The sequence below is a fragment of the Dysidea avara genome, chromosome 4 (genome assembly GCF_963678975.1).
Source record: "Dysidea avara chromosome 4, odDysAvar1.4, whole genome shotgun sequence".
Classification (NCBI taxonomy): Eukaryota; Metazoa; Porifera; class Demospongiae; order Dictyoceratida; family Dysideidae; genus Dysidea; species Dysidea avara.
In genome coordinates this window covers 23,103,745-23,118,410 of record NC_089275.1, presented here as the reverse complement: position 1 = coordinate 23,118,410, position 14,666 = coordinate 23,103,745, and the positions used below count along the sequence as shown (strand labels likewise).

General features: G+C 39.4%; 2 protein-coding genes across 2 annotated transcripts in view; both read right to left on the bottom strand.

Annotated features, from left to right (window-relative positions):
• Positions 1-7,562, bottom strand: part of LOC136254405 (aflatoxin B1 aldehyde reductase member 2-like) — a 28,390-nt gene extending 20,828 nt beyond the window's left edge. Inside the window, exon 1 of the mRNA XM_066047093.1 lies at positions 7,314-7,562. Coding sequence (XP_065903165.1) covers positions 7,314-7,517 — 204 coding nt within the window. The 5' untranslated portion in view covers positions 7,518-7,562. The remainder of the gene's footprint in view (positions 1-7,313) is intronic.
• A 2,067-nt stretch (positions 7,563-9,629) lies between these two features.
• LOC136252967 (proton myo-inositol cotransporter-like) lies at positions 9,630-14,628 on the bottom strand. The gene is made up of 4 exons (XM_066045551.1): positions 14,062-14,628; positions 13,207-13,378; positions 12,941-13,149; positions 9,630-10,682 (listed from the first exon to the last, which is right to left on the bottom strand). Exons 1-4 carry the CDS (start codon positions 14,531-14,533, stop codon positions 9,745-9,747), a joined length of 1,791 nt encoding a protein of 596 aa, XP_065901623.1. The 5' UTR covers positions 14,534-14,628; the 3' UTR covers positions 9,630-9,744.
• Between the last annotated feature and the right edge of the window lie 38 nt (positions 14,629-14,666).

The window sequence follows — 14,666 nt, the reverse complement described above, 5'->3', positions numbered from 1 at the left end:
GGGACAAAGATGGTTCGAACTGACTCTTACCTGAGTGCAAAGAAGAGTGGATCACAATGTGTAAAAGTGATGGTGGAAGGAGTTCCCATCGTCAGTCTGATAGATACAGGATCTGATATTACTATTATGAGAGGAGACCAGTTCTATGACATGGTGAAAGAAGCAAATTTAAACATACATCACCTTAAACCTACTGAACAGAGGGCCTGCACTTATGATCAGAAACCTATCACTTTAGATGGTCAGATAGATATGAAGATTACTTTTTGTGAAAAGACAATAGTGAGTACAGTTTTTGTTAAGCTGGTAGATCCTGATAAGCTGTTGCTGTCAGAAAATGTGTGTCGAATGTTAGGTGTAGTGAGCTATCATCCTGATGTACAACCTGTTGATGAACCTGGAAGTGCTAGCGTTGTGAATGATCCAGCTACAAAGCATGGACAGGATGCACTTAAACCTGCTAACAGTGGAGTGGTTGAGTCTAATCAGGATTTGCTGGATGATGGAAGCAAGAAGCCTGACCAAGAGGAGCAGCCATTGCAGAAAGTAGATGTAGAGACCAACACTTCATCAGTTGCAGTGGTAAAATTACTTAGTGCTGTACGTTTACCTGCTTGTCATTCTGCAGTAGTTCCAGTACAGGTCAAGGGTGTGACAGGCTCTGTGCTAATAGAACAATGCGAGACCCTGAGTGATTGTTTATGCATTGACCAGTCCTTGGTTGAGGCAAAAGAGGATGGTGTAACAACCTTGTGGATTACAAACAATGGCAAAACTACCTATCAGCTACAAACTGGTGTTGAGTTAGCAGAAGCTTGTGAGGTTGACTTGGAATTGGATAATGAAGTATTAGTCACGCCTGATTGTTTCGAGGAAACACTTTGTGAAGATGGTGAGAAGTTGGGGCAGACATCTCCTAGATCCGTGGAATGGATACTAGTATACCATTAACTGATGACTTAAGGCTATGGATGGTGAGTTTATTGCCAAATGGCAACACTTTTTCCAAAGAGCACATTACATGGCGGCAGCAACAGTTGATTAGTAGCTTGGTAGATGTAGAGAGGAAGTCATCTGAAGAGGAGTGCCTACAGTTCAGAGGGTTGTTAGCAGACTACCATGACATATTTAGCTTAAATGATGATGAACGTGGCGAAACTGACTTGGTCGAATTTAAAATAGATACTGGTGAGGCACACCCAAGGAGACAACCTGCCCGAAGAGTCCCGTTCTCAGCTCGGAGAGAGATAGCCAAGCAACTAGAGAAGATGCAGAAGGATAATGTGATACAACCATCAGAGAGTCCCTGGGCCAGTCCAGTTGTTTTAGTGAGGAAGCGAGATGGATCACTGCGTTTCTGCGTGGATTATAGAGCCCTCAACTCAGTGACAAAGCCTGATTTATTTCCACTGCCACGGATCAGTGACTTGTTGGATCAATTAGGAAGCTCAAAATATTTCAGTACCCTGGATCTCAAATCTGGATATTGGCAAACCAGAGTTCATCCTGATAGTTAGGAGAAAACGGCATTTATTACCCACCAAGGATTATACCAGTTCAGAGTAATGCCTTTTGGAGTTACAAATGCTCCAGCTGTATTTCAGAGATTGATGCAGCAAGTCTTAGCAGGGATGCAGTCAGAATCGGCCAACACTTTTGTTTCAGTTTACTTGGACGACGTGATTATTTTCTCAAAGTCTCTTGGTGATCACATGAAGCATTTGACAGCTGTGTTCAATCAGTTGAGGAAGGCTGGATTGATGCTAAACGCAAGTAAGTGCAAACTAATGTGTAGTGAGGATGAATATTTAGGTCATGTGACTCATGTGGTAACCAAGGATGGACTCAAACCGAACAACCGTAACCTTGATGCTGTTAAGAAGTTTCTTCCCCCTGCCAACTTGAAACACTTACAACAGTTTTTAGGACTGATATCATACTACCGTCGCTTTGTGCCAGATTATGCCAAGATAGCATTTCCACTACATGCTCTCACTAGGAAGAAAGCACAGTTTTTGTGGTCTGCTGATTGCGAAACTGCATTTGAAGTGTTGAAACAGAAGTTGGTGACATCACCATTACTTGCATACCCTGATTTTGATGAGGATTTTACTCTAGAAACAGATGCCAGCAGGTTAGGCCTAGGAGCCATTTTATCACAATATCAGGATGACAAGAAGCTATATTCCGTAGCTTATGTGAGTCGATCTGTGTCTGCATCTGAAGCAAACTATTCCATCACTGATTTGGAAACATTAGCTATTGTATGGGCAGTCACCCATTTCCGGTATTATCTATATGGACACAATGTCAATATTTTCACTGATCATGCAGCTGTTAAAGCCAACTTAGGTGCTCCAAATTTAACTGGGAAACATGCACGTTGGTGGAGTAAGCTTTATGGTAATGGAATAAAGAACATTAACATCATACACCGATCTGGGAAGCAGAATCTCAATGCCGATTGTCTTTCACGGCAGCCAGTAATGCCTGCTCCACCAACCGATGGAGGAAGTACAAGTTGCACTGATTTCTTGTCAACCAGAAACCATAGATAATCTTCTGCATAATGAATCAGAAACTGGGGTTGGCAGCTGTGACAATACATTCTACAATGAACAGTTCAAGGACCAGCAACTGCAACCAGTTATCTTGTACTTGAGAGATGGAGTGCTACCTGAAGATGCAAAGTCTGCTAAGAAACTTGTTGTTGAAGCTTCATTGTTTACCACTGTAAATGATGTTCTTTATTATGTTGGTCCTACTCAGACTGAGACGTCACGGGTGGTGGTACCACATCGTTTACAGCTTAAGGTCATGCAAGAACACCATGATGGGTGGTTAGCAGGACATTTTTCAGGTACAAAGCTGTACAAAACTCTAGTGAGAAGGTGGTGGTGGCCCCGTATGTACACTGATGTCCTGGATTATGCTAATAATTGTCCTCAATGTGCCACAGTACAAGGCACCGGAAGACGACAGAAGCTGCCACTACACCCCATTGTAACAGAACGTCCATTCCAGATAGTAGGAGTAGACATCATGGAACTACCTATCACTACCAGAGGGAACCGATATGTAATAGTGTTCCAAGACTTATTCACGAAATGGCCAATGGTTTTCCCAACACCAGACCAAAAGGCAGTGCAGATAGCTCAGTTACTAGTTGAAGAAGTGATACCTACATTTGGAGTCCCTGAGGCTTTGCTTTCAGACAGAGGAACTAACCTGCTATCATTTCTGATGAAAGACATTTGTAGAATGTTAGGTATTGAGAAGTTAAACACTACGGCAAGCCATCCCCAATGGAATGGAGCTATTGAAAGATTTAATAGAACATTAAAGATGATGCTTTGGAAGCATGCAGCAAAGTTTGGTTTACAGTGGGACCAATACCTTAGTGAAGTCTTGTGGGCATATCGTAATACACCCCACAGCTCAACTGGGGAGAAACCTTCCTTTTTGCTGTATGGCTTTGATTGTCGTACACCTACTGAAGCTGCCTTACTACTTCCTAAACCACTTAAAGCGGCCAATGTTAGTGACTATTGTGAACAAATGATGTTAACATTGTCATCAGCTAGAAGTTTAGCTAAGGAAGTGAACAGAGGCTCACAGAGGAGATATAAGGCCCAACATGACAGGTCAGCTAGAGATTTCAAGATAAGAGTAGGTGATTGGGTGCTAGTATATTTTGCTCAGAATGAAACTGGCAAAACTAGGAAACTTTCCCAACCATGGCATGGGTCATATTGAGTAATTTTCGGAAAGATCCAAACATAGTAGCCTCCAAGATCTACTTTCCTGATGACCCACCAATCCAGATTCATCAGTCCAGGGTTCAGTTATGTCCTACATCTTTTCCTACAAATTTCTATTGGTATGAAAATAAAAGAGCCAAACCTAGCAGGCCATCAAAGAAAGTTATGAAACATTTAAGTGATCTGCAGACTGAAATGAAACATCTTTGTAAAGTTAACAGGACTGATAATGCTAAACCTGATAATGCTGAAGCTGATAACGCTGAAGATGAACTGTCAAAGCAAACCAATCAGACACCTCCACATATTGATAAATGCCCCTATTTTCTATGAAGCAAGAGAAAATCTGAAGAAGCTCGGGTCAAGCTTGCTGATGGGGGAGATGATGTAAAGTAGTTAAGAACTATTAATAGGTGATGATGTAACTATAAAGTGATGATGTAGCTGAAACCATATAGATACAATAAACAATTAATAGCAGTATAAATAACTTGATTTTTTTGCTCTGTATTGGCTGCTGCATTTTATTCTGTGCTGGTATTGAATGAATTGTGCTGAGAGTCAAATTTACAATAATATTATTATTATATTACTTTGTGTTAAGCTATCACGTGTGAAACTACCACCTTATCACGTGACATGATTGCATTGTTGGACAATGTGCAAATCTTGGTTACAAGTAAGAAGCTGGTGAATAAGCTTCATTCGGTTAGGCTTCATTACTTCGTTGTGGCTAGGCATTACTCAGTGGATCACTAACGAGACCAGTAACTTCATTACTTGTAGTAATAATATTACATAATATTAGGTTCGTTACAGTAACTATATTACTTAGGTAAGGCGTTACACTTGTAAGTAAAGTAACTTGAATTATATTACCTGTTTTTATAGCGTATTTTGTTATATTACTTAGTTACCACAAAAGTAATAATATTATGTAACATGTTAGATAAGTAACGCGTTACCCCCAACACTGCTTGTTTCCCATCCTAGTCAGGCAAAAAATACCATGCAGGCGGGCGGCTGTTTATTATATTGTTAAAATCTATTATTTAATATCAAGGATATTAAAGGGAGCCCAATTGCCTTTTCTCTCAGATTTAGAAGAGATGTAAGATCTTTTGTGATTTCACTGGGATTCATCAAGATTTAAATCTCATAGAAGTGTTGTAGACCCCTCATTTTCTCTGAGCATGTAGCCACCAAATCTTGAAGTTTGCTGGCTGCTTGTGGTCATAACACTAATTTAGCAATCAACTGCAACAGTACGAATTTTCCATATGTTCCACACACGTTAATAACAGATTGTCAGATGAGTGGACTCCGTTTATGTCTTGTTCACCAATGGCTACTTGAAGAGATACGCTGCCTGTAATCCGGCCTGAGGTTGGAATGGATTCAAACTACGTAGATTTTTCCATGCTTTTTGGCACTAAACAACATCAGAAACTCACTACCTTTCCAATAATAATAATTAGACCATATGATCACACTAGTACTTATAAACAAAAAATATTTAGATTACATGACTATCAAAAGCAATAATAAATGAGCCTTATCCAAAATTACGTCACAGACATAAATATGGCCACTATTGTGTGGGGACGTTCGTAAAATTTGTATGGGAAACTATGGGAAGAAAATTTTTGAACGGCAGTATCTCAGCCAAGAAGGAAGATATCAAACTCTAACTAGCAGGTATAGTTATAAGACATTACAATACACAAGTAAAAGTGATTTTCAGTTGATTTTCAAAACAAAGTTAATTTATAACCATACCGGCCTGCTGGTTAGAGCTCGATATCTTCTGTCTTGACTGAGATATTGCTGTTCAAAAATTTTCTCCCCATAGTCACCCATACAAATTTTACAAACTTCCCCACACTACAACGGCCATTTTTATGTATGTGATGTAATTTTGGATAAGGCTCATTTGCATGCGGCTCTAAAATTACCGTGCGGGTGGGTGAACAATAGCCCTTTTCATTTTTTGTAGAAGTATTCATTAACTTTGTAGGGTTTCTTAATTGACTGCTGGAGTACATCGTGTCAACCAAAATTCCACAACCTCAATAGGCTCCTCAGTGGCGGATCTAGATGGGTTTCTGGGGTCCCGACAGAAACTCCCTTTTAAATTTAGCTCAGTGGCATTGAAATACATTAACAGTGTTGTATTGACAATTTGTCATAGCAAACAACTGTATACCACTGCATTTCAGTAGCATGCATGCAGTTGCATTTAATTAACACCATTTAGAGGTATTAAACCCTCAGCAACACTTCACTTTTCATCTCCCACTACATTAAAAACGATCGAGATACTCTAATAGAGCAGTCAAGTAACTACTCTAATAGAGCAATCAAGTAACTACTCTAATAGAGCAATCAAAGCTACATAATAATAATTAGTAACTATTTACAGTTTAAAGCTTTGGATTTATTGTAATAGCTAACTAAAAATAGCCTAAAATCCAATCTCAGAGCTTCTAAAATCTCAGAGAATTGTCATCAGATTCTTTATTTAGCTATAACATTTTTCAGAAACCCCCTTTTAAAAATCCTAGATCCGCCACTGCTCTTGCAACCATATTGTATATCCCAATAAAATCTGTACTAGTAAATAGACCAAAGCCTGCCCTACATGCTAGTGATGGTCTGGGATTAATCTGTCAAGGAAATCCTGAGTAGTGAAGTGATAACACTAACATGGTTTTGTGGTCAAAAAGTGCTATTGATAAGGCCACTCCAAATAAATTTCCTGTTTCCCGTCCACTGCCCGCATCTGGTTACTGTCAGCTCTAAATATTCCATTATTCCGTATTCTTCCATTATTTTCCGGCTATTCTTGCATACTGACAGGCTTAGTAAAAGCCATCTTGAAACAGTGTTAGCTCATGTGTCAGCAGTGTTATCAAGTCGGTACAAACTTCTATTTTTGCACCTTGAAAAGGAAGGAACATGCTTTTTGCAGCTTTCTATAGCTGTGCCAGGCAAATAATGGCTTGAAAAGCTGCCAATCTCATAATGAAATAATGGAAATGGACCACCTGCCCGCCTGCATCTGAGATCAGGACGGGAAACAGGAAATTTATTTGGAGTGGCCTAATAGTGATTGGTACAAAGAGATAGGTTTACCAGTACAATAAACTAGTAAGGACTCTTCTTTGTAATGAAAATTAACACTTTAGGTATAGTGGTGAACTTACTAAACATGGTTTTAACAATTTCACAAGCATTATTAGTTAAAAAAACCAATCAACTTTATCACTTCACTACACAAGATTGTCTTGACAGATTAATCCCAGACCACCACCAATGTGTAGGGCAGGCTTTGGTCTATTTAACAGTACACCGTTTATTGGAATATATGCTGATATGGTATGGCTACACAACCACAGAATTTTAAAAAGGTCAAAAATGTATTGAGGCTTGTATGTATTCCAGCGCTTACATCATCAGTAATTAGTCTGATTGCATACCTTAAGGGCTTATTAGTGGCCCTTAAGGCTAAAGACCGTGTATTGAATGTAACACTTAGGTATCTAACCATACCGGTGCATCTTCTTTCAGGTTTCGTCTACCAAGCTCGGCACAACCCAGAACATTCCTGAGACCGCGCCCTCGACCTTGACGTCTGTTGTTCGATTTGTATGCGTAGGCATACTTGAAGTCCTGCGAGTCAGTAGTCGTCACTGAAAATCCACTGTTGAACAACTGCGCACGTACATGCTTGTATAGCGCACGACGCTTTGCCATGCACTTGGAAAACCACAGTAAGCTAGTCTCGTCCCAGACCACAAAGGTGTACGAAGCCTTATAACGTTTTTACTGATATGACATCACGCGTTACGTAATCACAGTGCGTGAGCGATGGTACAGTAAAGAAACATCAAAGACTGCAGGCCTGCCAACCCTCACGGATTCACCGTGAGACTCACGATTTCACTACTTTTGTTTTATTATTTAACAAGTTTGACTGGCCAACATCAGATATCATTGGTTTGATAAGGTGGCAGCAGTAGAAATCCTTAGCCTCTCAGCTAACTTCTGTGTTACCTGCAAATCTTCAATGAATTTTAACCTTATTCTTGTTGGCTATCTGTTCAACCAATTGAGAAACATGGGTTTGCTCTACATAAGGTGGCTTTTGGGATGCTTTGTGCTTTTGTTATGATTGGTTACTGCTAGGTCTTCCATCCAAATGTGTCTGTGGACATGGTTTTACTGTTGACGATGCTATGAATTGCTCATCCAAGGGGTTCCCTACTATTAGACATAAAGAACTTAGGGACTTCACCATGACTGTTCTGGAAAGCTTTTTCAATGTCTCTTCTGGTGTGAGGGGACCAGACAGGGTTGGTGTATTCTAAAATTGGTCTTTTAAGTTGGGCAAGACTTCAGATTTCTCTATAGGAATGCTCTGACTGACAGAGCCTTGGATGTAATGTTATAAATGTGTGTGGACCATGACATATCATTGGTGATATATCTAGTGGATGAAACTTCTTCGATAGAGATGTCATTAATGGTGTAGTTGTAGGTGATGGGTTTGTGTTTATGGGTGATTCTCATAAATGCACTTATATCAGGATTAAAACACTACTTTAGGGGGAATGGACAGTACTGTTTACAAGAGACTTGCTTCTCTGCTTTCTGTGAAGAAGGAACAGCCTTATAGCTTGGTGATATCTTGGTTGTGCTACTCTTTTAGCTGTTCTCTTTTACGGTCAGCTATCACCTGCTTGAGTGGAGCTTGATCTAACCGTGGCAGTCCAATGGTGATTGGAACACTTGACCTCACAACATCTGAAGGTCAAGTGCTTCCTTCACATTAGTTTAATCTTTTTGTCCAGCCCCTTTTCTTCCCAATCTAATGGACCTTATCCATATTGACATCACAACAGTGGCAATAGTGAATAGTGTAGGGACTTTGTACAGAGGAGTAGTGAGGGGTATTGGGAGAGATGGCATGAGATGGTGTTTAGTTGACAGTAGATATCCAGCTACTATGAAACAATTGAAATTAGTGTGCTGGGTCACTACCTACCAACCTCTTACAATCAGAGTTTCACTGATTTCATACAACCTTCTGTTACCACATCAAATCAGATCTTTGACAGCGCAGCTCATACAAGTATGACATGTTCTCAAGATTTTCATGGCCCGCAACTTCTGTGAGTGGACAACTGATAGTCTAACAGTTTTTTTTTCAATTAGCATATATTATTATATACATTTTTGGTATTGTATATACTTATACTCCTTGCTGTGCCCGCACACTTTCCTTTACTGTAATCTGACATGAGTACTTGTTTTATCAAATTTAATAATGTTTTCTTCCATCTAGCTATAACTAGCTATCCCATAGCTACATGCAGGAATGAGCCCCAGCAGCAGATTCATGCATGACCATAATTAGATATGATTCCTACACAGCAAAAAAAAACAAAACACTTCCTGGGGTTATATTGGTACAGGAAATGCCATATGCACTTTCTTTCCTGTGCTTATGCTAAAACATGTCAGTGCATGCAAGCATAGATATTAGAGCCTATCTACATCTGCAAGCACCTAGCTGTCTTTTGACAAATTAGATAATAAATAAGTGTCAACACTGCCTGAAATAGTTGGTATATGATATTAAGCCATGTACACTGCATCTAGTCCTATCTCATTCATCACTTAATACCTATTAGTATGGCTGCACTTCAACAAGTTAGTGTATTACAATACCCAGCACACTAATGTCTTAACATATTACTCATTGTCCAGTATAGCCTTATAGCCATGCAAGTTGATACACAATAATTGTTTCCCAGTTTTTATGGTACCAGATATACGTATATAACCATACGTATTATACCATGATTCACTTTAGTGAGTCATGAGCAACTACATGTGAGGTTTACATCTATTAATTTACAATTCTTTGTATATAGCACATACCGGATGAAATAATAATTACTTTCAGTTCAGAGTCACTTCACTTACACCATGTTAGGCAATACACTCTAGCAAATAACTTTTGGGTGTCTTCTAGATCTTTCCCTTTGGTGTCTGGAACAAACAAAAACATAAACAAGAAGCCAAGAAACACAACTGTGGCATAGAATAAGAAGACGTAGAGCTGTCCAACGAGGTCAATTAGGGGTAGAAAAGTTTGGGCCACCACTAGACTGAATATCCAGTTGAGCATTGACGCAAAAGCCACAGCATTTCCTCTTGCCCATGTAGGGTATATTTCTGAGTTGATGATCCATGGAAGTGGTGCCAGTCCAATAGCAAAGAATACAACGTACATAAAAGTGGCCACAATTGCCAGTGGTGCAAACTTATTATCAGGACAGTTATCAAAATACCAGTCTGTTGTAATATTGAAGTCTGTTTCTTCCTCATACTCAAGCCGGACACCACAAGTTTTGTTAGCCATAAAATTAGCATGCTTTTCTGATCCTTTACTACATGTTCCATTGGAGTATTTACCATTACCAAGATCCACAACACAAAATCCACAATTGGAGTTTGCCACACACTGTCCACATCTACTGTAATCACATGACGCACCATCATGTAGTGATACTGCTGGTGGACTGTCTTTGTCATTTGCATAAAAAGTTATTGCTAACACAACCAGGAATGTAGCAGCTCCCAAACTAGACAAGAAGTAGAGGTTTCGTCTTCCCATTTTTCCTATTACCAAGCTACCAGCAAACTTAGCAGTCAGGTTGGCAAAAGCTGGTACAACTGACAGCCAGATGGCTTCTTTCTGTTCAAATCCAGCCATGTTGAAAATACTTGAACTGTAGTTGAGAACAATGACTGCACCGCCGAGTGATCTGAGTATGTGTAAACTACAGCCAACAATGATAGCAAATAAGACTGCCTTGTTATCAAGCACTCCCTTGATGAATTGGATAATTGCTGTAATGTAATTAAAAGTAACATAATACACCAGTACATGAATATGTCTTTTAATAGAACATACTGCAAGGGAATAAATACTCTAATTGCACAAACAGTTATACAATATATAATCACAAATGTCAGACCTTCAGTGCTGGTCACTGTAAAGTGCTAATAATAATAATAAATAAATAATAAATACACACAATACAGTGGCTAAAAATCTTTTTTTTTTATAACTAGCACTAACCTGAGACCGGGAGGGTGGGGGGAGTAGAGGTTAAACATACACATATTTGCTTACAATTTACGTGTGGCAAAGTGTCAGTGAAGGAAATTAATTGACAGGATTTCTTACTAACTGGGGTGGTGGGGGCATGTTTATACTTGCTGTAACAGAGTAGGTATAAACAGTGGACCTGGGGACCAAGGACCCAGGACCCACAAGGATCCAACTTTTTTTGGAATTTTATACACTTCACAATATTCTATACTTGTACTAGGTACCTGTGCAAGTAGTCTTGCATGGCCAATCCACTTTCCCTCATCATGGTCTCACACAATGTTTATACCAATTAATTATATGTAAGTGCCCCTGAAAAAGTGTCTAAAGCTGGCAGCATTTATTGGCCACTCGCCTGCTGCACAATGAACATACTAGTCTATTATGTCACCTAGCTACTAAAGTTTAGAAACATTGTGCAATTAATTATTCCAGGGAAATAACAATTGCTAGCTAAGCCTCGTAGCCAGAAAGTTTCACCCCAGGAACTCTACAACCCGACCTCGTACAACATGGTGCATTTTCACAATGTTTTTAAACTTTAGTAGCTAGGCACATAATAGACTAGTATGCTCAGTGTGCAGCAAGCAAGATGCAGTCAGCTTCAGACACTTTTTCAGAGGCACTTATAATTTCTAATTCGTATAAACATCGTGAGACACCGTGATGGGGAAAAAAGTGTATTGTCCATGCAAGACTACTTACAGAGGTACCTAGTACAAGCATAGAATATAGTGAAGTGTATAAAATTCCAAAAAAAAGCTGAATCCTCGTGGATCCCCGGGTCCCCTGGTCCCAGGTCCACTGTTTATACCTACCCGGTAAAAACAGCAGACCTAGAGACCAAGAACCCATGGGGATCCAACCCTTCTTGGAATTTTACACACTTCACAATATTCTAGCAAGTGGTCTTGCATGGCCAATCCACTTTTCCCCATCATGGTGTCTCACATGCACATGATGTTTAAACCATTATATGAAAAAGTGTCTTAAACTGACTGCATTTACCTGCTACACAATGAGTATACTAGTCTATTATGTCACCAAGTTTAGAAACATTGTGTAGCTTGCTATTTTAGTCTGACTTTCTGATTTCTATAACTAGCCTAATCACCATTTACAACTAGACAAAAGTCACTATTACAACTAGCTTTTTGGCCACAACTAGTCTCACTATTTTAGCCCCTGAGTTACAATGAATACCTTTGACTATAAAGTAGTATGATAATATCTATGGTTCAGTGGCAGGGGCAATTAACAAGGCACTATATACCTCTATACATATAGTTTATACATGCAAATTAACTGATTTAAGTGAAGGTTGAACTGTCACATAGAACTAATTTGTAGAAGCATTTCAACCTCAGCATCCACTTTCTATAGACAAGCAAAAATTGCCTTTTTAATCCAAGCGTACATACACGAGGTATGCATACATGGCATAGATGTTGTAGGCTGTGAACACCTGATTTCTGAATAGATTGTTTGTGCAAAACAACATGAGCAAGACTACATGTGATGAATGAGTGCTCCAGGTACACAATATACACACCTCCTACCTAGTCAATAGTTGTGACCTATTTTGTGAAAAGTTGCTTATTTACACATACAGTGGTTTGAAGTATTCAATCAATCATGGCTTGCTAGTAGAGCCCACCAAATTTCACTACCATTGAATATATTGGCATCTATTGTGTTGGTAGAGCATAAATATATCACTCTTGGCACTCCTTTTCGACAAGATATTCATGTGGTAGAATAGGGGTAGTGAGTAAGTATCTTATGTGAACAAGAAATGGAGGGTGAAGCTACCATGGCCACATGGTTCTCTGCTGTCTGGCCAAGTCCACATGAGCTGTTCAGCAAAGCCAGAGTGGTATCAGGACAGCATATCATCATCCATGGATTTGCACAGAAAACTATTTGGTTGGACAACTACCTGATTTTTTTGCAAACCTGGTTACATCATTCAATTCTTAATTATGCTACTTACTAATTGAATCTCCTTGTGTTGATTTGTCCCTAGCCTGAGTGATCTTAGCCAGTTCATCTTCCACTACACTCCAATGTCGTACTCTTTTTAATGTTTTACGAGCCTTGTCCACATTGTTATGAAACACTAACCACCTAGGAGTCTCTGGGGTGAACCACAAGCCAAGGAACATCAGTGTTGCTGGTATGACTCCAAACCCAAGCATGCACCTGTGAAGATATCAGTATACAGCACCTTCTGTGACCTTTATGATTATTTAGACTAACCTCCATCCATATTTGTCAGCAAATTCATCATCCAAGGAGAACAGTCCATCAATAACAGCTCCAGCCAATACTCCACCTCCAGTCATGACATAGCTAAGGAACACCAACTTCCCTCTGATGTAACTTGGTACTAGCTCAGCAATATACACCGACCCAGTCACTGTGAAGAACCCTAAAAATGAAAACTCAATACACAAATGGCCAACTTAAATGTACATTATAATAAATTGAAAATAAAAAGTTTCCCTATTGGAAAAATATTCTAGGAATCACTAGCTAGGAATTAGTTCTAGGAAATATGTTGTGGTTAACCTAAGGATGGTGTAAGGCTTTGATATAGAAATATGTTATACAGAAAAATTCCCATCTATTCACAGCACATCCTATGTAGTAGTATTAGCTCATAGAGAGGTCATTAAGACATACAACTGATCACTACAGACATGCTGCAACGGTACAAAGTGCACCATGATTCAACTACCTTGATATATAATATTTTTATATGCATCCATACATAGTGGGTAATACACTGTCAGAGGTTGATCACTATAATTTGACAACACAACCAACAACAATGCTAGCTACAACAAGTACAGGTGATAAAAAAATAAACAACATAAAAGCGAAAACACGTTTAAAAGATAATATTAACTTTTGGTGAAACCGTTCAAAATCTGAACTTGTTTGTATGTGAAGTGTCGGTACTAGCTTTTATGTACTGGTATAACATGGCAAAAATGATTAGAATAAAATGCATCATTCAGTAGCACTTCTGCTGTGCAAATTAAGGATCATCATCAGTACTTTCTAACTATTCAATACCATATCCACGCTAACAAATTAGCTGCAACATACCTGTGCCTACTCCAACAATAGCTCTCCCCACCACTAGGTAGACTCTACTGAGTGCCAGTCCCATTACAACGGCTCCCACACCAAAGAGTACAGCTGAGAACATCATGACCATCCATCGGCCTAGTTTATCATTCAATACTCCAGCAGTGAAGGCACCAACTGCTGCTCCAGCGATCATGACACTGACTACAAATCCGTGCCACTGGACGCTCAAGCTAAAATGGTCAGCGATTATCAACATTGCTCCAGCAATAACTGATAGGTTGTAGCCCCACAGAAAGCTGCCCAGAGCACATGTGGCTACTATTCCGTACACCAATGGCTTGGTTGGTCTGCGTACTTGCTCAAAGCTTTCCGTTTTTACATCTCTCTCCATTGCACTCTCTACCAGAGGGGTGCTTTCTGGGGTGAAGGGTCTTTTCTGCTTTGCAAGAGTAGGAAGCTCTTGGGAAACAGTTATAGAATCTTCCATAATGGACAGGAATGGCTAAGAACGTTGCTAATAGCCACTGTACTGCCAGACAACCTATCACAACTTGAAGAACTGCTAATATGAAGCACGCACTAATTAGGTGCAAATTATTATACTGAAATTTTTGCTTTGA